The 24,454-nt window shown below is 37.8% G+C and overlaps 1 protein-coding gene across 2 annotated transcripts; it reads right to left on the bottom strand.

Moving 5' to 3' along the window:
* Positions 1-1,380: 1,380 nt before the first annotated feature.
* Positions 1,381-24,154, bottom strand: esr2b (estrogen receptor 2b). 2 transcript variants are annotated; one of them, XM_067422573.1, is made up of 11 exons: positions 23,978-24,154; positions 22,082-22,148; positions 15,672-16,172; positions 10,140-10,330; positions 9,104-9,220; positions 8,479-8,829; positions 7,977-8,115; positions 5,448-5,581; positions 3,321-3,504; positions 3,013-3,243; positions 1,381-1,526 (listed from the first exon to the last, which is right to left on the bottom strand). In XM_067422573.1, exons 3-11 carry the CDS (start codon positions 16,094-16,096, stop codon positions 1,472-1,474), a joined length of 1,827 nt encoding a protein of 608 aa, XP_067278674.1. In that variant the 5' UTR covers positions 16,097-16,172; positions 22,082-22,148; positions 23,978-24,154; the 3' UTR covers positions 1,381-1,471. The 2 variants fall into 2 exon arrangements, with proteins under 2 accessions (XP_067278674.1, XP_067278673.1); XM_067422572.1 differs by lacking the exon at positions 22,082-22,148.
* Positions 24,155-24,454: the final 300 nt, after the last annotated feature.

Raw genomic sequence — 24,454 nt, 5'->3', positions numbered from 1 at the left:
GTTAGCTTCCCAAAAACTGTAAACGCAGTGGAGCTATTAAAACTTTCCTCACCAACTGTTTAAAAAAAAAAAAGCATACGAACATGCAATATATAAAAAGAAAGAACAGAGCCTCCGCTTTTAAGCTTCATGCATACTGTTTTATCAACACTTAAATATTGGTAAGTTTCATGGAAAAATATTTTTTTCAAATATTTTGAAGAAAAAAAACGCGGAGAAAAATCGTGATTTTCAAAGAATACAACATGCATACACAATGCTTTTATCACTTGTTTCTGCTTCTTTTTTCCAGCATTTCAGATTCAGATTCTCTAGTCGTTCAGAAGATGTATAATAGCGCCCCCAACCGTATATAAGTGAAAAGGCCAGACAATTACATCAGTGGCGGGGAAAGAGTAAAAACACTGTTTGAGCATCTCTCCCTGCTCATTACAGTAACATTGGCTCACCAATGGCATGAGTTTGGGACTGTGTTCGTCCAGCCAATGGCAGATGAGGGAGTGTTTGGGAAAAAATTTAGAAAATGTTTTTTGCAATACTACTTGGTGACAGAAATTACACACTCCAGCTTTGACGCAATTGCCGTTTCTCAAGAAACTTTAGGCGTAGGTTGTGATCACACAAGCCATTTTGTCAGGATGACCATTACTAGCACTTGCAGCACCAGGAAAACTTCAAATGCTTCTGGAATTACACATTACAAACTTATGTTTCCAAAATGATACAGCTGATTGTGCGTTTAATCCGGGCTTTAAGATTACAGCTGCAAACGGTTTTTAAAAGTGTCACATTTACTGTCAACGACAAGTACTTTATAAACCACGAAAAGCACCAAAGGACAGCAAATAACCACTTATACAGACACAGAGTACAACATGCATAAACTATTAGAAGTGTGCATACCATTTCCTTTAGTTTGGCCAGTCTTCAGAGAAACAAGAACTCAAAGATCTTGGATGACAAACAAAATGTTTAAATGTGCTGTGTGTAATTTCTGCAATCTGAATGGCTTAAAAGGAGAAAACATTACACCGGCTCAACCAATGGCATGAGTTTGGGGTGGGGCAACCTGGTTGTGGAGCGATGGCAGAAAGCGGGAATGTTTAAATCTTTTTTTAAACAGTTTGCTTGCTTGCCATTAGTGGCACAGAAATTAAACTTCACATTATAGGGAAATGGATACAGCCTTAAAAACGTTCCATTTGTGATTTCCTGAATATTTAACACGATTAAGATTGAGATTGGTTTGGATGAGACGCATTTCTCTTCAGGTTGACATTATGGCATAAAGGAAAGTAGTTCAAACTGCATGTTGAAGTAGGACTAAAAGGCATTTGAAAGCCCTGCTTGGGTCCGGTTGTTGATCAAATAAAGTTAGTATTTTCCAGGTCTGGTTTGAATCCCCTACACAATACACAGCCTTAAAAAAGGATGATGGTCCGAATTCAATTACCATACAGAAGAAAAACTGTCAGTCTGTGTCCATGTCCTCTCGATGAAGACTAGAGTGCAATGTTTCCTCAGCTCTAGAGAGAGAGAGACACAAATATGTGTTACCACTATTTATAGTTACACTCTATTAAAATTTTTGGTCAACTTGTTTTGACAATGCAAGAGTCAAGCACTCTGTAAAGTCTCCTGCATCACACCCCAAAGATGTATGACCTCCGCCCATCTTCGGAACACAAAGATATTTTTGTTGAAATCCGATGGCCCAGAAAATCCTTAATTGGCCACAATGTAATTTCCTCTCTCAAGGTTCTCAGTGGTTCCACAATAATTTTATGAAGCAACGAGAATAGTTTGTGTGGAAAAAAGCGAAATAACGACTTATATAGTGATTGCCGATTTCAACAAACTAATTTTCGAACCGTTATGAATCAGTGGGTTGCCTAAGTCACATGATTTCAGCAGTTTGCCGGTTTGACACGTAATCTAAATCCTCATATAAGTCGTTATTTAGGTTTTTTGCATCCAAAAACTATTCTCGTCGCTTCATAAAATTATTGTAGAGCCACTGTAGTGAGATGGACTTTGTAACAACGTCTTTAGTGCCTTTTATGGGTCTTGAGAGAGGAAATGTCATTGCGGCCAATTGAGGCCTTTCTGAGCCATCGGATTTCATCAAAAATATCTTCATTTGTGTTCCGAAGATGAACATTGAGGTCTTACGGCCAGAATTTGTATTTTGGGGTGAACTAACCCTTTAAAATAGATTTACTTTAATCCTGTTGCTCCATAACTTTAAACTCAGATTTAAATCTCATTTATGGACTCATTTTAAACTTACATGTGAGGAGGTTTAAATAAAATAAAGTGCATCAACAATTAAAGGGGTACTTCAGCGCTGGGAAGATGAATCTGTATTTAAACTGGGTCATTAATGTAGTAGAAATTTGAAATTATTTTTTGAATTTGGTGCTTTCTAGTCTAGATATATTTTTGTCTCATGGGGATGAAAGACAACAATTCCCAGAATGCTTCGCTGCCCTGTGAGGCCATTCCCAAAGCCACAGCTACTGGATTATTGTGACTGAGTTGGAGAGGACACTAAAATTAAATACTGAACGTGTCTGTTTAATATAATGAGTGAGTTACCGCGCAGATGACTGAACAGAGATAGAAACAGTGGGTGTGTCATCAGGTTTTAGATAAGTGTTTTACTAATAAAAATGACAAATAAGCAAATTGAGCTGTCAGAGTGTGTAGGTTGTGGCAGCCCGTGAGTTTACGCCTGATATTGAGTCTCTTAAAGGGATAGTTTTTTTCTTTGTTTATCAAATTTTCATTTTTGGGGAAACTATCCCTTTAAGCAATTGCCTATTTAAATCCAAACATTGACTTTTTTTGGCTGGGCAGTGTAGTAAGGAATCATCCTTTTGGTAAAGAGCTACTGTTTTAGGTGAATTAAGTACTGATGTGATGTGGATGGATTCTTCACAAATTATGATTTCTGTTTTCCCAAAAACGGCAATTCAAAATGTGTGCCTGCCGACGCAGGCATCCACTCACTGTGGACGGTGCTGGGTCTCCTGGTCGCTCTCTTTCGGTGCAGGCTGCGGTCTAGAAGTGTGGAGGATCTCTTGGCTCTGTTGTGTGTCCGTCCGGAGAGAGGTTTCTGTGCGAGTTGCCAGCATCCGGCTGCTCTGGGACGTGTTGGCGTCCAGCATCTCCAGCAGAAGATCGTACAGCAGCACCACGTTTTTTCTCTTCATGCTTGACAGATGCTCGATGCCTTTGTTACTATATAGATAACCAGAGAAGAGTCAAGAAGAGCAAACTGACAGATGAGAGTGATTACAAACAGTCTGCAGTGGCACCTGAGGTGTCGAATATGTGAGAGCAGCATCAGCAGATGGGCGAGCCGGATGGACTGCTGCTGAGAGGACAAACCCGTTCTGGAGATGCTCCAAACCAAAGCGTCAGTCACAGAATCCAGCAGCTTCAGAACCTTCCCACGACTCTCCACGTCTTCAGGAGTCTGCGATAAGCTTGAACAGTTATCTGTTAATAAGAACAAAATAGGATGAGGTCTGATGCGGTTGCCATCTAGACAATCTATTAATAGGGTCAGCAATCAGACTGCTGCTTTAAACCTGTAAAGCCTGCCATTTAAAATAATTTTCAGAAAAATCTTTTTTTAACAGTTGATTGTACCTTTAGACAAAATATATCATGTGTTTTATGTTCCTAATCATATATTTGTTACATCAGCCTTTTATGGATCATATATTATAATATAGAGAGAACGAGGAGCTCACACTTGAAGATGAAAAAACTCAAAATATGAAATTTGTTGCAGTTGCTGTTAGTTTTATAGCTGAAAAGTGAAGATGCAATTCTGATGGTTTGTAATTAGCTTTAGATAACTTGCATAAAATAAGATTTAAATGATTAGTATCAAAGCGCTACAGTTTTGATTGTGGGTGCAAGAATTATAATTTCTAATTGTTTCATACATACATTTTAACATGATTTAATATGAACAAAAATTATGCATGGAGAATCAAGTAGACGTACGGTATAATTATGAAATGGTTTTAGTAGATTTGTCTTTTTGCTTTAGCCTGGTTAAAACCAGACCATTCTCGGTAGTAATTGAGTTATGGTCTGGCTTAACTCATTAAAGCTTCATAGACAAATCATTTCCAAAGGGGCATCACCACCGGACGATGACGTAACCTATGCAGAGCGACGGAGAAACATCTGAGACACTGTGATTTCAAAGATGTTGCAATGGCTTCTGACGACTTTTGCCATCGTTATAAAAAAAAAAAAATGATAATAGCTGGTGTCCACCACCACTCCATCAACAATTTTGCAAAATTTGGAAAACCTAATAGCAGCTCAGACCGACCGAAACATCTTGAATTGAGGGTCGAACCGAAAACGAGCTCTGATCGCATTTGTCCCCGTTGTAAGGCGTTTGTATTAACATGATTTGCAGTATTTTGAAAATAAAATAATATTGAGGAGTCTTTGGAAAATTGTGTCTCACAAACTTTATTCAAATTCAGTCATTTTAGATGTGTTAAAACATTTTCAAACTTGAGCATAGTTACGCTAGTTTTTTTATTTATTTACAATTATTTAAAACATTTTACATGATTACCAGATCTAATCAGATCTAGAGGAAATAAGCACAGAAAGGCCAGATCCAGAGCTGCTGTGTGGAGTTAGCACATGATCACACACACTCTCCATCCTCAAAGAAGCTGGTATAATCCACATCTGTTAGCAGAGTGTTTTTGTTTGCTCAGGTTTTAACAAAAAGGAAAAGTTTAAATCGCTAAAGGGATACTTCACCGCTTTTTCATATTAAACTGTTATTCCCTTAACTAAAACGAATTGATACACACCTCTCTCGTCTCAGTGTGTGCTCTTAATCTCTCTGACGCGCGGTGACGATCTGATAGCGTTTAGCTTAGCCCACTAAGCGCAGTTCATTCACTATGGTACCAAACAGAGATCAAGTTAGAAGCGACCAAACACCTCCACGTATTCCCTATTTAAACACAGTTACACTAATAGTTGAACGATCAAGTATGATGACATAAAATAAAACGTGGCGCTTTTCTAAGCGGATTAAAAAGGAGATGGAATAACACTTCTGAGAGTACTTCGACTCGGTGCAGTAAAAAGTCCCGGCTGAAACATCCTCCCTCACATCTATCCCTCACTCTCTCATTTCTTTTAATAGGGGAGAGGGGGAGATGTGAGGGAGGATTTTTACTGCGCCAATTCTCATGTATGAATTAGAAGCAGGCTTTATAGGGTTTAAACACAAGAGGGCGGCTTTGGCAGGTGACCACTGGCCAGTAATGTAAATCAAAAGCTTTTCTTTTTGAACAACATGCTAAGCATATAGCCCTACAATTATGTTGAGAAAAAATACAAGCTATGTAGCATGTTACTCGTACACACACACAATCAGAGTAGTGTCATACTGGAGTTGAGAAGGATCATGGCTTTGAGACAGACGTATTCCTCCCTCTGTAGCTTCAGCTCTCTGAATCTGGAGGTGGTGGCCAGCAGCATGTCAAAGATCTCCATGATGCCTTCAACACAATTCCATTCATCCCTGAAAGAAGTAGAGAAAGACAGTCTGAAACCGAGATAGATGAGAAAAAAACAATCTGATCCATACATGTCATGTGGCTAATCACTCTGGAATCACAGGAAAATGGTCTCAATTTTGTTTTAGTGTTTCCTAAAAAGGTCCCTAATTGTGTTTTGGAGTTTCCTACAGTAGGTTTAAAGGGATCCAATTTTCCCATGTTACAACGCACATCACCTAATTTCTCGAAGAGTCTGAAAACGGTTTGTTCGATTCAGTTTCTCTAAACTCAAATTGTTCAACAGGATCAAACTGTTGTGATTGGTTACAATCACACACTTACGGTGCAGTGTAAACAAAACGACCATTACAGTACTGTATAATAGCGTCAGGTTTTTTTCAGGAGTCCTCATTCTTTGCAAGTGTCTGCAAAGTGGAATTGCAGTGCTGAAAACAGCGACTTCTCGATCACGAGCAAAACTCTTCCAGTCTCAGTCAAAGTCAAAGTAGACGTCGTTCATGAGCAGCAAATGGAGACCATAGGCTATCTGGCATTATCCAAGTGTGTTACTTTATTATGCAGGTAAGAGTAAGGAAGTGAGACTGGAATTGTTTACAACTCATTTTAGAACTTCCGAATTTATTCTTTCTTTTAGGAGACAATAACTTTATTTGCAGTTGTGCACTTTCATCTATACAACTTGGCAGACACAAACAGCTATTACACACTGCATAAAAAGGTAATATTCGGAAAAGCTAAATAGGTGCTAAAGATCAGGGTGGGAGAGGTCTGCCATCGTTAGATGATTATTATAAAGTTTTTCTATATTTGTTATGGGTAAAAAAGAAAAAAAGGTTAAAAAAGAAAAAAAGCCTAGAAGGGTACTTTAACATCTTATGTTGAATGAATACAGACAACCTTACAGTATCAGGTGAAAGACAAAGAAAGCACATCCTGTTTCAAATACTTTCTCATACACACACACACACACACACACACACACACACACACACAAACAACTGTGTGTGAGAAATGAATAGTACAATCTAAGCTTGTGTTATGAGAACACACCAAGGTTTGTTAAGACCCTGGAGATAATCACCAAGGAAGAGGAATATTCAATTCCACAGAGACACAAATGAATAAACATGCACACGCACACACACACACACACACACACACACACACACACACACACACACACACACACACACACACACACACACACACACACACACACACACACACACACACACAGCAAAAATTATACATATGTTTTTTTATATATATATATATATATATATATATATATATATATATATATATATATATATATATATATATATATATATATATATATATATATATATATATATATATATATTATTTTTGTCTTGTTTTCCAGTATAAAATTCTTTAATTAAGACATTTAATTGAAAAACAAAATAACTTAAGATCATAAAGCAGTAAAAGCAGTATGCAGTAAAAACAGATCATGACAAACAAGATGAAATCTCTTTGCATTCAAGACAAGCGTTCTTAATTAATTCTTAATTCTTAACTTCAACAACAACAGTCCCGCATGTCACACACAAACACTGTGTACAATGGACACACACAATAGCAGATTATCTGAAGGTTGAGGAATAAATTCCCTAAACACCAGTGTTTTTTAAATATTACCATCAAGCAAGATAGGAACCGATCTCTCCCACTGATGGAGGACGCCTTCTGGTTTCAACCATTTCTAATCTAAAGAGTTCTTTACATATCTGGTGCAAACACACTGATCTGATTTGAACAAGTTTCATTCAAAATACATCTGGTGGCTTGAAATCCAATTCAAATCGGAAAATGTTTGAGTCTAATCTGTTAGATTCAAGCTAATTTGTCATCATTCAGCTTTTGACATTATAGATCATATGCCATAATGCAGAAAGACAATATGGCATGTGTTGAATTTTTTGTTTTGAATTTTTTCATTTTGTTCTGTCATATTTCCAGCTTTCTATCAGCACTTTTCATGCTGTCAAGATTTCTGCTGCCAGTTGTTAGAAAAGAAGTAACTTGGCACAGTGCTGTATGCTTTATGATTACTATAGCAACCAAAGTAGGTAGACTTGAACATGTGTGTCGGAACACACAGATCTGATATGAGCAAACTGTACACATTCAGTAATAAAGATCAGATTTTGAAAACGAATCAAAACTCTCAGTAGTGTAAATACTCCCAAATAATCCTCTCAGAGTTGTCTTTTTGGTTAAAAGAAAGATCTTTCTTTACACAGATGGTTATGAAGGTGTTCCCTCAATTCCAAAATAAAGGTGTGTTTGCAACACATTTCATTTAAAGCATACACTGCATTGTCATTTGTGCTGTGGACGGAGCAGTTTTCTTATGTCAGTAGGAGGTTTTACCGGTTCAGTTTGAGGTCGGGTGAGAAGATGAGTTTCCCGGGATGATCCACAGATCTCCACATCAATCCCAACATCAGAATATCCAGCCAGCAGCATTCCAATAGATGCACCTGATCTGAAAGTGTCAGCTCCACGAACCCTGTGAGAGGAGTAACAAACACCTTGCAAAATACTCCTACACACAGCTGCTGCCATTCAAATGCTGGAGGTAAGAGCACATACAGATATACTAACACAAGTAGGATTTTTATGAAGCATTTTGTCATTTGTGCAGCATGACAGCCTCTGTTCACCTTTCACTTGCATTGCAGATAAAAGCAACATTCTGCTAAACTGTTTGATGATGACTAAATGCCATTAACCTTTTAGAAATTACAAGAATAAAATTGAATCTGTGATGACCTAAGAACTTTGTATAATAAACTAAGCAAGTAACTTACATAATAATTAATATATATTTATACAAGCACACACACACACACACACACACACACACACACACCTGGAATCTTCTTGGCCCAGCTGATCATGAGCACCAGTTCCTTGTCAGCTAGGGTGGTGAGTGACATCATCATGCTGGCCTCCGTGTACGGCTTTTTCACTGGCTCTTTCAGGCAAATCTGAGGAGGCTCCGCCTCCAGAATACAGTTCACCAACTGCTCAGGGGAGAAGCTCAGGCCACACCCCTCAGCTCTGCTCCCTGAAGGGAAGAGGTGATCGCTGGGATTGAGAGGAATTTCTAAATGATGCTGGGGACAACCTCTGACCCCTAACGCCCCGCCCGAGCCTTCTCTGATCTGAGAGTTGCGACGATGACGAGCACCACGATAACTGCAGCGTTCCCGCCTCACGCCTGTTCACACACACACACACACAATTACACACAGTACAGCGCACACTGTCCAAATCATCTTTTCAGAATACACATATGCAACGCACATATCCAATAGGTAAATACTGACTTGACACCAGACAAAATCAACATGAAGCGGTATTTACAACCCACTTCACTTCTATATTGTAATGTATTTCCAAATAAAGGATGTTCAAAAGTTTAAAGAATGATATCTTTCTTTCTATATGATAAATATGTGGCTAAACATAAAAAAGGGATAGGCACTGCGTACCACACTTCATCATGCCCATTTCATAGCACTTGCGGAGTCGACAGGCCTGGCAGCTCTTGCGTCGGCTCTTGTCAATGGTGCACTGGTTGGTGGCTGGACAAATATAGTCATTGTGTCCTGAAGAAGATTGGGAGAAAATGTAATTTAAATAATAATCAAGCTCACAACCTTGTGGGGGAAAGCTGGACCACAAATCTACAGTGGCTTTTTAATGTCATCTCACTCTATTGTGTAAGATATTACAACTAGGGCTGGCAGAAATAATATATTTTAGCGCAAATTAAAAAAATTTATATACAAGTACCAAGTAAATTATTATGTATTATAATATTTTTTTTTATATGATGTTTATCAAATATAAATTACAAAATATTTCTCTATAATAATTTTTTATAATGAAGGAATCCATGGAGGTATTAGTAAGAACATCACAAACTGGCCAGGGAATAATTTTTGCCTGGAACGAATGTATTCCATGATAAGACAGTGTGTGTCCTTTAAAGAATAAAATAATGTGTGGTTTTGACTAAGATTCATTATTCTTATGTGTTTTTACATATCTGACCTTTTGAGTAGCGTCTATTGATTGAAAGGTCATAACAAACTTGTTTTAAGTCCTTATGGGGGAACACAGTGCACTGACCCTGACATATCCAGAGAAATCTGTGTAAAGAACAAGTACAGTAATTTGAGGATTGGGGGGGAACTTTATTTAACAGTCCTGTTTGTTCCCCATGTACATACTATGTACTTATTAAAGTAATTACAATAACTGGGTAATAACTAGGTACCAATTCTGAACCTACCCCTAAACCTAACCTTAACCCATGTAGTTAGCGTATAATACTTGCCGTACCAGGACTTTCTTAGGTAAGTACACTGTAAGTACAATTAAGTGCATGTACTATAAAATAAAGTGCCACCAAAAAAACTCAGAAAGACAGAAACGTTCCATTGACTACCATGGCATTTCAGAAAGCCAAAATTCTGAGGAACATGTATTTGTTACGTTAAATGGTTTGACCATGAGTTTTACCTTGAATGCTCCGCTTGAAGAAAGCCTTGCACCCCTCACATGACCAGACACCATAGTGATACCCAGAGGCGTAGTCATGACACACCGCACAGAAGTGCATATCTCCTTTACCCACAATGCCTGGAGAAGGATTCAAGCCATCATCACCTTCCACTTGCTGCCCTAACAGCTTTGCATGAGTAAGGACAGAACTATAAAAGATGAAGGTACAGATAAAGTAAAAGAGGACAAGAAGTAAACATTTTTACTTTTCCTAAAAATGTGGGTGGTGTCCTGTGTAAAGCATGATGCTGGGGTGTTCTGGGTGGTGGCAAGTGTGTTGCTATATGAGCTTGTTATGACGTTTCTATCAGTAAAAAGTTATCAGTTGACTGAACTTTAAAAAAGTGAGGAAACCTGTTGCCTTAAAATTATTAAATAAACCATGTGTAATTGATAGGGGTGTGACGAGATATTGTGCCACGAGAAAAAAAACATGCAGCTTTAAGGTCTGGAGACACAATCATACAGGAGAGAAGCCAATCAGTTGAGTTTGTGGAAAAACCTTTAACAGTGCTTGAGTATTGTTGTCTTTGACTGCATATGATAATTCATACTCAGAAAGTAAAACTGAAATGACATTCATTACATTAGATGATGAGTTAAACTTTTCAAATGCACCTGCAAACAATTTTTCCAGTAATGTATTTTTTCATTGAGGATTTCTTAAAAATCTGTTTAAAAATCTCATCCCGTCTTCTCTCGTTCTTGTAACCCAATCTTGTGTCTCGTCTCAGCTCGAGTAGTGTCTCATCATACCTCTAGTAATTGAAATAAATAATTTATGTGGAATTCCTTAATTTTTATAACTTATTTTAATTATGCATGAAGTTTATTTATTTAATAATTGTCAGGCAACAGATTTCCTAACTTTTTTAAGTTAAGTCAACTAATCACTTTTTCCAGTATATATTAGGGATGTAACGATTCTCAATATAATATTGAACCGTTCGGTTCGGCATTCACTGTTCAAAACGCGCTTGTGAAATTCTAAAGTGAAAGTAAAATCGCATGTGTCTGTATGAGATGAGAACAGGTCTTAGCAGCGCAGTGATTGTGAACACTTGTCCTTGAAGGGACAGTTCGCCTCTAAAATCAAATTTAAAAAAAAGAGAAAAATCACTCACTGCTCTTAAATAAAGTATATATAGTAGCTTTGAGTCAATGTATATTGCATATTGAAGTCTGTGTTTGCATTCATTCATTCAATTTCATACTTAATAACATACTTTAATATACCTGTTCAATTTCTCATTAATGCATTTAGCTAATCAACCAATCACATGGGAGTTGCTTTAATGCATTTAGGGGTGTGGTCCTGGTCAAGACAATCTCCTGAACTCCAGCCTGAACGTCAGAATGGGAAAGAAAGGTGATTTAAGCAATTTTGAGTGTGGCGTGGTTGTTGGTGCCAGACGGGCCGGTCTGAGTATTTCACAATCTGCTCAGTTACTGGGATTTTCACGCACAACCATTTCTAGGGTATACAAAGAATGGTGTAAAAAGGGAAAAAACATCCAGTATACGGCAGTCCTGTTGGCAAAAATGCCTTGTTGATGCTAGAGGTCAGGGGAGAATGGGCCGACTGATTCAATCTGATAGAAGAGCAACTTTGACTGAAATAACCACTCGTTACAACCAAGGTATGCAGTAAAGCATTTGTGAAGCCACAACACGCACAACCTTGAGGCCGATGGGCTACAACAGCAGAAGACCCCACTGGGTACAACTCATCTCCACTACAAATAGGAAAAAGAGGCTACAATTTGCACAAGCTCACCAAAATTGTACAGTTGAAGACTGGAAAAATGTTGCCTGGTCTGATGAGTCTCGATTTCTGTTGAGACATTCAGATGGTAGAGTCAGAATTTGGCGTAAACAGAACGAGAACATGGATCCATCATGCCTTGTTACCACTGTACAGGCTGGTGGTGGTGGTGTAATGGTGTGGGGGATGTTTTCCTGGCCCCTTAGTGCCAATTGGGCATTGTTTAAATGCCACGGCCTAGCTGAGCATTGTTTCTGACCATGTCCATCTCTTTATGACCACCATGTACCCATCCTCTGATGGCTACTTCCAGCAGGATAATGCACCATATCACAAAGTTTGAATTATTTCAAATTGATTTCTTGAACATGACAATGAGTTCACCAGATCTCAACCCAATAGAGCATCTTTGGGATGTGGTGGAACGGGAGCTTCGTGTCCTGGATGTGCATCCCACAAATCTCCATCAACTGCAAGATGTTATCCTATCAATATGGGCCAACATTTCTAAAGAATGCTTTCAGCACCTTGTTGAATCAATGCCACGTAGAATTAAGGCAGTTCTGAAGGTGAAAGGGGGTCAAACACAGTATTAGTATGGTGTTCCTCTTTAAGTTAAATTATTTTATATTTTATATTATATATTGCAACCTATACAGCATTTTTTTTATTTAATTTTTTTATTATTATATTTATTTAGCTATCTAGCTAAGTAGTCAGAGCACTGATCAGGGGGTCAGCTATTTGAAGGGTTGTCTTAATTGATAATCCTGCCAGAGCACTGAAATGTTCGCTCCCTAAAAAGTCCCACAAAAAAAATTAAAACCGGGGAGCATCGATGCTCACTATGAGTGTCTCCCTCAATCAATTCCCTAGCTCCTGAAGCTCATGAGTTCTGGCACTGGTAAGGACAGTAAAGGACGGTGGCTCACTACACACTGGGACAGTGATGACTATTTTCCCGGCAATGTGACAACCTTCTCATTGTACGACATCACTACTGGTATTTATGAACAACAGCAGAGCTTATATCTTTCTGACATTACTTATAATGTTATTTAATGTACATTGTGATAAATACTTTGCTTGTTACATATATGCGTGCAACATTTCAGCCGTAAATAAATTATAAATGTTATCAAGATTACATTCCTTATCTTATGTTTATGCTGAAATATAATCATTCTAATTTTATTTTTAAAAACATATATTGCATGTCTTTATCTGTCGTTATGTGTAATGAGTTGGCTCATGTGTCTTAAGTTTCACGCTTCGGATCTTCCGTTGAGGTAACATGAGCATCGAATGCACCCTGGGTTTATCGTGCATTGTGGGACTTTTTTAGGGAGCAGTTTCAGTATACTTGAAGGATTCTACAATTAAGACAGCCCTTCAAATGGCTGACTCGCTGATCAATGCCCTGACTAATGAACTACGGAACTGATTAAGACACACCCTGACTTGTTTCATTACTGGATTTATCAGTGTTTTTGAACTTAAAAGAATGATTTAATGACTCACTCATAAAGACTTCATGTTCCCTTAACAGAAGTTCTGAAGTGCGGAACATAAATCATGTTGAAAAGTTGCATGTAACAAGAAACATTATGCAACAAACAAAGTATTATCATAATGTAATTTAAATAACATAAAACAAGTCAAAACGATATAAGTTCTGCTGCTGTCCATAAATACCAGTAATGATGTTGTACAATAATGCTGTCGTGTTGCTGGAAATAGAGTCACCAATCAATGTCCCGATGTGTAGTGAGCCTTACCAGTGCCCGAATTTGTGAACACGATATACTGGGGCTTGTTGCATATACCACTTAGACTAGTCATCTAATTTTTTTCTTTAAGACTGGTCCTAACTTTTTAAAATCAGTTACATAAAATGGTGGATTGGTTCAATTTGAATTAGAAAAGTAAGACTGATTACATTTTGACTAATTGCTAGCTGGACAAATTAGTGCTTAAGTTCACACTTGTAGTTCGGTTAGTTTGGTTCGTTTGGTCCGGACCAAAAAACAAAAACAAAACATAATAGTCCTGGTCCGCTTAGCGTTCACAGGGGCATTTTTTAACAGCGAACCTAACGTAGGAGCTCGTTTACCGAACATTCAAAACAATGCTGTGTGCGGATTACACGTGCGGGCATTTTATGCGTGTATATGGCATTATTTTTTACCAGAGAACTCATGAAGAGCTCATGAAATGTTCAAAACAATGCTGTGTGCTGGATTAAACGCGATCATTTTATGCGTGTGTACATGTGGCATTATTTTTACCCGCTGAGAACTCATGAAGAGCTCATAAAATGTTCAAAACAGCAGCAGGATTTCCTCCGTTGTGCAGAAAAGAGACGGCCGTTCTGTCATCTGTACCTGCTAATAATGGGCAACACAGGAACTTTGATGAGAAGAGCCAGGTTTGCTTTTTGTGTGTTTTTTCTAGCATTTTCGAAACATGCTCGTCTGACCAAATATTGATTAGGCACTTCCTCGTTGCTCCACATTTGCCTTCTAACGTTAACGTTACTCATTTTGGATACACCGATCTTTCCACGTCGTCAAATCAGCTGACTATGCGTCGCATCTTGTGACATTATACGTCCGGTTTTTGGTCCGTTTACATGTCTTTGGTCCGTGTTGCGTTCATATATCAATCGAACCGCACCAGAGTTCATTTGGAAGCGGACCGAGACCCATCTTTTTAGCGGTCTCGGTCCGCTTGTTTGGTGCGCACCAGGGTTCGGATGGCAGCGTTCACATATGTTCAAATGAACCGCACTAACCGAGCAACCGCACCAGGGTTCGTTTTAATCGAACCAAACATGACAAGTGTGAACGCACCCTAAGACACAGTCTTACCATAGAGGCTAGGTTTATGCAACTAGCCTGATTTATGACCGAAGAAGCTGGTGAGCTGATTGAGACGCACCCTTTGGTTCCATAGTTTTTCACTGAATGTTTGAGTTGTTGCACCTCTAAGTGTGCCTGGTTATTTAAGCCATGTGTTTCTTTCTATTCATTGTCTCTCCTCGTTGAATATTGTTTGGCTGTTCTGTTTGAGTATTTAGTCATTTTAAGTTTGTGTTTGATAAAAGAATTGCTGCACTTAGATCCCGCAACCACACACTGACAATTTAACGTTATAGCCTATTTATCTCGCTAAACTAACTATAGACAATTGCGAGGTGAATTTTATTATTTGCATTTAAAAAAATTCTTCCCTGCTCTCGATGATCCTGTCCGTGATTTGATGGTCCCTTTAACACACAGTCTGTTGACTATAAGTAACGTTGCACATACATGTCTACTAACTCCCATTAGAGTGTATTAGTATATTCATAAGGTTAGAATAAATTGACATTTACTTGTTACAGTTACTTAGTCAACATGTTCAAAAGGGACAATCAAAATAAAGTGTTACCGACTTAAGACCAATTCTGGGCCTTGACCCAGCAGCTGAGAGCCACTGATTTAAGGGACTTTTTAAGGTTGTATTGTCTTCTCAACAAGTTGCATAATTTAAAATACTGTAGCAAGCACCTCCGATAAAGTGCAGGAAAAATAAAACATTTTGTTTGGTCACAGGTCTATTATTGACTCTATAGCAACTGATCGATCCCTTTGACAACTGCCATCTGGACAGGAAAAGAATATGTCTGCTATTAGGGGCTAGTTTAACACACACACACTGCACTGTTTAATACACATTCTCACCTGCTCTGGTTAAGCGTGTGGGTCTTGGCGTCCTCCCAGGCAGTGTGTGAGTGTGTTTCGCTGTAGGCCAGTGGAGGAGGGCGGTGCAGAGACAGCGCAGTGTGTGTGGTGTGGGCAGGCCAGAAGATTGAGGGACTGAGCGGGACCAGGCTTTCAGACACGGGGGGATGAGGGTACCCCAGCACTGTGGAGGACACGGGGCTGTAGAGTGTTAAAGCTCCATGGTTGAACTCTCCCCCATGCGGTGGTGAATAATCCTGACAGGCTTCCAAATACGGAGATGGAATGCAGATGGTCTGGTTGTCCATGCCGAGCGGGGAAGAGTACAGACGGGGTAAGAAGTTAGGCGAGTCCCCTCGATCGGCCTTGCCAGAGTCCAGGGCAGGGAAGACTGTCGCAGGGGCCGGACCAGGGGAGGAGCTCATTCTGAAGAACTCAAGCGAGGTCCTGGCTTCACAGGCTACTGCATCGCAGGCCCAACACTGTCAGAGGAAGCTCTTACTGAAGGACACAAATAGAAAACAGATCCTGATATCAGAGTAACATCTTACACCTCCTGCATGTTAAACAGATACTAGCATTCAGAAGTTTAGGTTACTTTTGTAATAAATTATTAAATTGTTAAAAAATAAAGACAATCACAAAATTTTACTAAAATGTATTTTCGATGCTTCAAGAGATTCTAACTAACTGATGTCACATATGGACTACTTTGATGATGTTTTCATTCCCTTTCTGGACATGGACAGTAGTGTGCCTACACTTGGATACGCTCTCAGACTAAATATAAAATAGCTTAAACTGTGTTCCGATGATGAACGGAGGTCTTACGGGTGAGGAACAATCAGGGTGAGCTATTAATGACATAAATTTAATTTTTGGGTGAACTACCCCTTTAAAGGCGTCATGAACTGGCTTTTTAAAAAAATTTATACTGTTGTCTGAGGTCAACTAATGATGTTTGTGTGGTTTTTACATTCAAAAACATCATAACTAATAAGTAATATGCTATTTTCTACACTGGTTTTGAGGCGCTCTCCTGAACGCTGGGTTTTGATGGGCGTGACGCACTGGAGACTTGGAACACCCACGGATAGGATTGGATAAGATTTGCATATTTAATGAGCTTCAGCTCCTGTCATATCTATGCTCCTGTCAGTTCAGTTCACATGAGGGAGGGGTTGTTTTGAAAAGGGCAACCGGAATGATTCAAGTACACAGTGATTTATTTCTCATCCACCTGCGATTGATTAGACTATTATTTTTGTATTACATAGCCAGCATGATCGTTCGATATAAGCGTGAACCGCGAGCACACATACACGTGCGCAAGCACACCCTTGAAATGTCACATCAAGAGAGAGAATAGCAGAAGAAAGGAATATTACGAGATTGTCTTCCCACTGTCCCAACACCACTGTCTTCCCCACGTCAGCTTCATTAAAAATATAGTTCAACCACACATTCCTAATATTAGGATCCAAAGGAGGCTTATGCAGCGACTGTGTTCTTCCACAACCAGGAATAGCTGGTTTATTGCTGCTGGCTAGCGTGATCCTATGAGTCGGTGAGCAGGGCTACTGAATTACACGTGCTTATTATTCTGTAGAGGCGTCAGTCGATGACATCAAGATGCGAACACAATCACTTTCTGGGCTTGGTGTCTATAAAAGATTTTCTTTGACTAACAAGGACGTTTTCAGCTCTGAAACTTACAGGATAATCTTATATTACCATGACCTTTTATATATCAAAAGAGGAAAAGTTCATATCAAAAAGTGAAAGTTTATTTCTCAATTCATCACCCTTTAAGAAAAATGCTGTTCTTTTGAACTATCTATTCATCGATGTGTCAGTTTCCACAAAAATATTTGTTTTCAACTGCCCGTGATTATAATAACAACAACAACATTTTCTTTGAGCAGCAAATCATATTTGAATGATTTCTGGAGGACCATGCACTGAAGTTGGAGTAATGATGCTGAATAAAAATTGCATTTTAAAATATATTAAAATAGAAAACAATAATTTGATATTAATATTTTACAATATTACGATCAACAACAAAAACAACAAACAAACAAACAACAAATATTTGAAAGGCAGAGTACATATTGCACAAACCTTTAATGTGTCTTGCAAGTGTCAAATAGGTGTTGCCTGCATTTTCTTTAATGGTCTTTAAACGTACTTGTGAATTTCATGGTTTCTCCAGACACAAAACTTGGCAGACTACATAAAGACAACACAGCATGCTCAAAACACAGACCAATAATTAGCAGTAGGCCTGTTTTTCCTAGTTAGGTCCAGATACACCTTTTACCACTTTTCTCTGAAAAACTCACTGAAAAAAAAAACATCACAGTAAAACATGATGCATATTTAATATATTTTTGCTAAATCTGTCTAAGGCACATAGCGAAAAGTGAGAATGGTGCTGTGGAGAGAGGTAAATAGCCGCTGTGGCGGGTTACACTGCTCTCTCATCACACCCAAACAGACAGGATAACTGCTTTGGAGTTGGTAATAATTTTTTTTTTTTTTTTGCAGGTGACATTTTGAAAGATGCTGCCACTCCAGTAAAAGAGCTGATGGATAATTTCCTTGTGATTGAGGCTCTAATATTCTACTGATAACTGAGGAGTTTGTCACTTTTATAACAATCTATAACTTTTAGAGGAGTCTGCACCTTTAGTCTGGAAGAAGGCCATAAAGGAGTGTACAGTAGAGGCACGTCAGTCAGACGGACACGGATTTGAATTCAAATGTTTATTTAGTAATAGACGCAGTTATTTTAAACACTGTCACAAAGGTTCAGAGTCCAACACTGTAACATTGCAATCAAAGATGAACAAATGAAATGACTAATGGTAATTGTCAATAGAGCCAGAATAAACAGCAAGTCAACAGCCATACCACCCTATAGCTCAAGACTGGTTTCCCACCCTGATCCTGACCCTAATCAGTACCTGGATGGGAGACTAACTGGGGAAACTAGTTAGCTGCTGGTGTTAGTGAGTCCAGCAGTGATGTACCCTGTTGTCCCTGTTGTCTGTCTGGGTCTTAACACCCCAGTATAGTAATGGGGAGACTATACTGTAACAAACACGGTCATACCAATGAGACGATAAACCGAGGTCCTGACACTCTGTGGTCATTAAAAATGCCAGGATATATATTATATATATATATATATATATATATATATATATATATATATATATATATATATATATATATATATATATATATATATATTTATTTTATTTTTTATTTTTTTTATTTTATTTTATTTATTTTTTTCTCCTCTCCACCAATCAGCAGGTGTGTGGTTGCTGTTTTGCTGCAATATGGCTGCCATCACAACATCCAGGTGGATGCTGCACATGGTGGTTGAGGAGATTTCCTCCCTTCTATATGTAAAGAGCTTTGATTGCCTAGAAAAGCAGTATATAAATGTAACAAATTATTATTTTTATTATTATTATGCGTCTATGTGTCTGTGTCAGAGAGCGAGAGTTATGACCACGTCCAAGCCAGCATAAACTTTCAGCAGTCTCCAAAAATATTTTTTTATATATATAAATATAAATCATGTCTATAAGCCTAGTTTCAGTATTATTATTATTATTATTATTATTATTATTATAAAAATATGCAAAAGTGACAAACAAAAGTGAAATGTGAAAGTGACATGACAAAAGCATGCATGTATGGTGACCCATCCTCGGAATTTGTCCTCTGCATTTAACTCATCCGAGTTAGTGCAACCACATTAGGAGCCGTGAGTAGTGAACACACACACACAAACACACTAAACCGTGAAAATATCAGAAAAAAATCTGGCATCATACTCTGCTTAGAAAGATAGTATAAGAGAAAAGCATGCCAAAAATACAGATAACCTATTTAAAAAGCAGTAAATTGCAGACTTTTAAAATAAAGTCTCTCCTGGTACCCACAGCTACAGGCACGCAACGCACAAAGAGATCCAGCCAAAACCTTGCGGTAGTAAAAATTAAATCAAAGACAGCCATGTGTTTGCACATTTCTGTATCTATAATGTGTCTCTATGAATCCCAATGCACTCTTAAAATGCACACAGTCCTTCACTCACAGCTGTTTTCACACATTTTACTTTATTTGGATTATATAACTTATTTTTGTTATAATTTATTAAAAAAACATAACATAAGCAAGTTACTTAACGTACTAAAACAAATAATCAAAGACAACAAGAAAAAATAAAGAGTATGAGAGTTAGAAAAGAAAATAACCAGTTACTGCAATGCTTTTGTGGGGGATAAATGATATAAATCTAAAAATATATGTATATTTATTTAAAAAAAGAATGCTTAAGAGCTCAATACGTATAGAACATTCTGAATGATGGATAAGCAGAAGACGATTTGACATAAAATGCCTGAAATTCTTTCATTACAAGAATCATTACAGAAACGATTTTGAGAACACTAATTATTTCCCATACATTTTCTGCAGGTGAGTTCACTCAAAAATGACTAATTTGGTTGAGAGTTTTATGAGGACAGAGACTGCTCTAAATGAAAACACATGAGTGAATCTACCAACAAACAACACACTTTTATACCCAGAGTTCCCTGTTCTGTAGGCTAAAGGGCATCTGCGGGTTTTGGGTCAGAGGTCTGGCCTGGTGCCTCAGTAAACAGAAAGAGTAAAGGTGAGACGCTGATGTGCTAACGCTTCTACTGAGACAACTCATGAAACATTGTGTTCTTTCTGAGAGACACATGCATAAAGAATATACCCTGAAATATTTCTCAGTAAACCCAGACATGCTAAAGCACACCGTGCAAATAGAACACATTCATAAAAAAACAGAACTGATAAACATCAGCATGTGACTGACTACTGAAATAAAGAGGCAAAGTCTGCTCTCTGGGTTTTTGAGATTGTCTTTATATCATTTGAGGGTTGGCAACACAAAAAAAAATAGATCTTAAATAATGTTTATCAAAAACCATTCAAATTGATTTTTAAAAAATTGTTGTAACAAAGCAGCACTATTCTGTCTGATGACTTTAAATTTAAGGGTCAGTAAAGTCTTTGAAGATATATTCTCTTATATGCTCACCAAGGAAATCTTTTGAAACATTCTTTACTGTCACTTTTAATGAATTAAAGTATTCATTTATTTTTACAAAAGAAAGATTTTGAACAGTATAGTGTAACATATTTTAAATCATTCTTCCATCTTTTTAACATTGCACAGAGAGATGGGGTGTGTGAGATCACAGAACACAGGCTTGCCACACTTTATGACCAATGAATTTCAATGACTATTCCAGATACAACAAAAAAACATCTACATTTACTTGGGAATTCACTCACAAAGAACTAATTTAGATTATATATTATTTTCAATAACGTCCATTACTGTTCTATGGCTTTCGTAACTGGAAAACACTATTTTAAAAGTAATACTGTATGGAGAAAATGTGGTTTATACATTACTTGGCTTCATATTAGATTTTTTTTTTATTGTTGTTTTTTTACACAGACTCCTTGGACAAACTCACTGGAATATGATGAATATGACACAGGCTCACACACACACATAAAACAGCTGGTCTTAATACAGGAGCACAAAACATTAATTTAAATAAACACACTGATCCTTATATTTCACTATTATAAAAAATTCACACATGCAACCAGTGTAATGGTCTTGTTCTGTTTTGGTTTAGTCTTTCATTCGGTGGTTGTTCCCTATTATTATTAGTTATCTTGGTTGCTGATTTGTCTTTCACACCTGTTTGCTTTTTCATTGATTACTTTCTGTGTATTTAAGCACTGAGTTTTCCTTAGTTCCTTGTCCAATGTTAATTATGTTAGTTTTTTTTGTGGTAATTAAAAGTCTTACCGTCATTCATTTGGTGTCCCTATTACACACAGCAGCCCGTAACAAACAAACACTAGAACGTTAGGTTTACATATTTTTGGTCAAAGTATGGTCAAATATTTCATTTGGAAGCTAGCGAAACTTTAGCACTTTCCTACTGCCACTCTGGTAAAGCTCTTGGCTACAATCCAGACACACATACCACTGAACAAAAGGCCAAGGACAGGACGAAGAAACCCCTACACATAACACACAGTCCCTGGGTGAACTTTTCTCCATCCTAATAAGGTCCTCCTGCCAACTTGAGATTTCTTTGAACTTACAGAAGAATTAAGTTTCCGTTAATTTCACGTTGGGCACATGCAAGCCCACATCACCCCAGTTACTGAAACGTTTGTCTACACTTAGTGAACCTACACGCCAATAATTATGCACATAAACACCTGCGTTTGTGTACATATGTACATTCTTCACGTTTGAAAACCCTCCAATCGCCTACGCCATTCATGCACTCCTAATTGAGACTCACTTCTTTTTCCGGTGGTGAGGGATGATAAGGAGAGCTGGCCTTTTAAGATCCGAAGAGACAGAGTTCTCTGGAGAATAATAAGGAGAGAGTTACAGAGCATGCTTTCTGACATTACTAAATCAGACAGACCGATTTAATCTCCTATCGCTTGCCACACAAGTCCACAAACCTGTCAACAGAGCAGCCCACATATTTTTGTTATGACCACAGCTGAAACCTATTGCATATGGAGTATAATGTTTTACTCTTGCATAGGTTTCGTCAATTATAGTCTAAAATGTGCCAATACAATAAATATTTATTTAAAGGGGTGTAGTCTGTAGACTTCGGTACAAATGCCACTGATTTTGAATGATATTAGACCATTATGTTCAGTGTGAGTACTCGTCCATTGCTCAAGAGGACAAGGACCTCTGTCTAAACTGATAAAAAAAAGTGTTTCTTCTCCTCCCTCACATTCTCTGGAGTGTCTCCCTTCAACAAAACACACCGAAAATCCATTCCTGTACTTATAAAAAAGGTTTTGGGTTTAACTTCAGGTAGGGGAGATGCATGATCTGATAGACAGATAGATGATGTGTCCTAGCAATTTACAGTATAGTATATAGTATCTATATATACTATACTTTGCCTTGGATTTAGATTCAGATTGACATGATGGGGTTATATGAAGCAGTTTAGCATGTGGGACAATGAGAATCATGAAAAATAATTAACGATATACAGATGGTCCACTAAAATGATTTGTCGGGCAAAAAAAAAAAAAGTACTTAATGTGGTATGCTCTAAATGAGCTGGTTTATTATTAAGTATGGGAATGATATTGTGATTTTAGATGCACAAAACACAGCTCACGTAAACTATTTGCAATTTAAATATCTAAATGAGTTCACAGCATCAAACAGCACTTCTGAAATATTATGTAGCTTACTTGCCGCTTGTTTTAGTTACATGGAGTCGTGGTTGTGGATAATATATCCACAGAACAGATATTTTGAAAGTTTTGCCCTTGGCCTCTAAGATACAAAACTCAAAGCGTAAATTAAAAACAACAACAGATGGTTGTGTTAACACCATATTCAATAAGTATGTTTAATGCTCTTTTTTTGTTATTGTAAGGCGATTGATAAATTAAACAGTTCAGAGGGTGGTCTGTTATCATTCACTGTCTAAACACCCCATTTTATGATTAGCTTCTGCCATTGAACCGTCACTTCAACCATTTTCAACATCTCCAAAACCCCTTATTTTGCTTATCACTAAGACCATTATAATCTTATCATGATCAACATTGAGTAATAGACTGTGATTGTGCAGAGCCAATAAACACTTTCTGCAAAAATTAACTGCAAATAAAACATGTTGGGCACATAATAATCCCCTGGAATTTACTGTACAGCCAAATAATTCAAAATGTTGCTGTAAAAGTTATTTTTTTTGTCAATGACCTACAGACATTCTTTTTTATTTCTTGGTGTTAAAATTATGGATATTAATGGCACAGTTTAATCATAACTAATATGTATATACACACACACATTAAATATTCTAGCACTCCCTTGTGGCTCTTTTGGGGTCAGGTAAGTTTACACTGAAGCATATTGGGTTGTCAAACATCAAATCATGAAACTCCACACTCATGTCACCTTTCATCCACTGTAACAAGTTTCACAAGGGTTGTTCTTTCTTTCTTTTCAGTCGTTAAAGTTGAAATTAGTTTCTTTCCACAATTTAAAAAAAAAATACAATGGTAACCATAGTTTCCGACAGTTACTATAGTTCCTGTCACAATCTTTTTTGTTTGTTTTTAATACAGCGGTGCCTAGCACAAGTTAGCACATTTTTAATGCGAGAAAATATGGTTGCCTAAGGTTTTACGTTAGAAATGGCACTTACCGACAGCAGCAGGTGATGTGAGCTGGAGAGCAGAGATCTGTTTGATCAGCTGTGTGTACGCGCTGTATCGATCTGCTTTACTGCGCGCACAAAGAGAAAGGACAGCACTGAAGTAAGCGACAGCCGAAAGAGAGAGCGAGAGACACGCAAACACCTGGTAGTCTCCTAATGGCGCACTTTGACTGGTTGTACTTTGGCAGAAATCTGTCTTTAGATATAAAAATTAGAAAAGCGCGTCACTGCAGCCGCGCCCACCTGGCACCGCCCCTAGATTTACTGCATGAGAGATTTACAAATTGACAAACAGGGCGAAAGGAAATTAAGTTATTTTACCATTCCACAATTCACCGTATTCATGGTCAAAAGTTCACGGTAATCAATTAATGTGTTATTCTTATGACAATAAAACTCTGGTAACTGGTGTGCGAGTGAGAAATGTAACAGCTTCCAGGTAACTTATTGACTTTAAATTAGCCT

Source organism: Pseudorasbora parva, chromosome 17 (genome assembly GCF_024679245.1).
Source record: "Pseudorasbora parva isolate DD20220531a chromosome 17, ASM2467924v1, whole genome shotgun sequence".
Taxonomy (NCBI): domain Eukaryota; kingdom Metazoa; phylum Chordata; class Actinopteri; order Cypriniformes; family Gobionidae; genus Pseudorasbora; species Pseudorasbora parva.
Note: the sequence above shows the minus strand (reverse complement) of the source record. Positions and strands in the feature narration are given on the sequence as shown.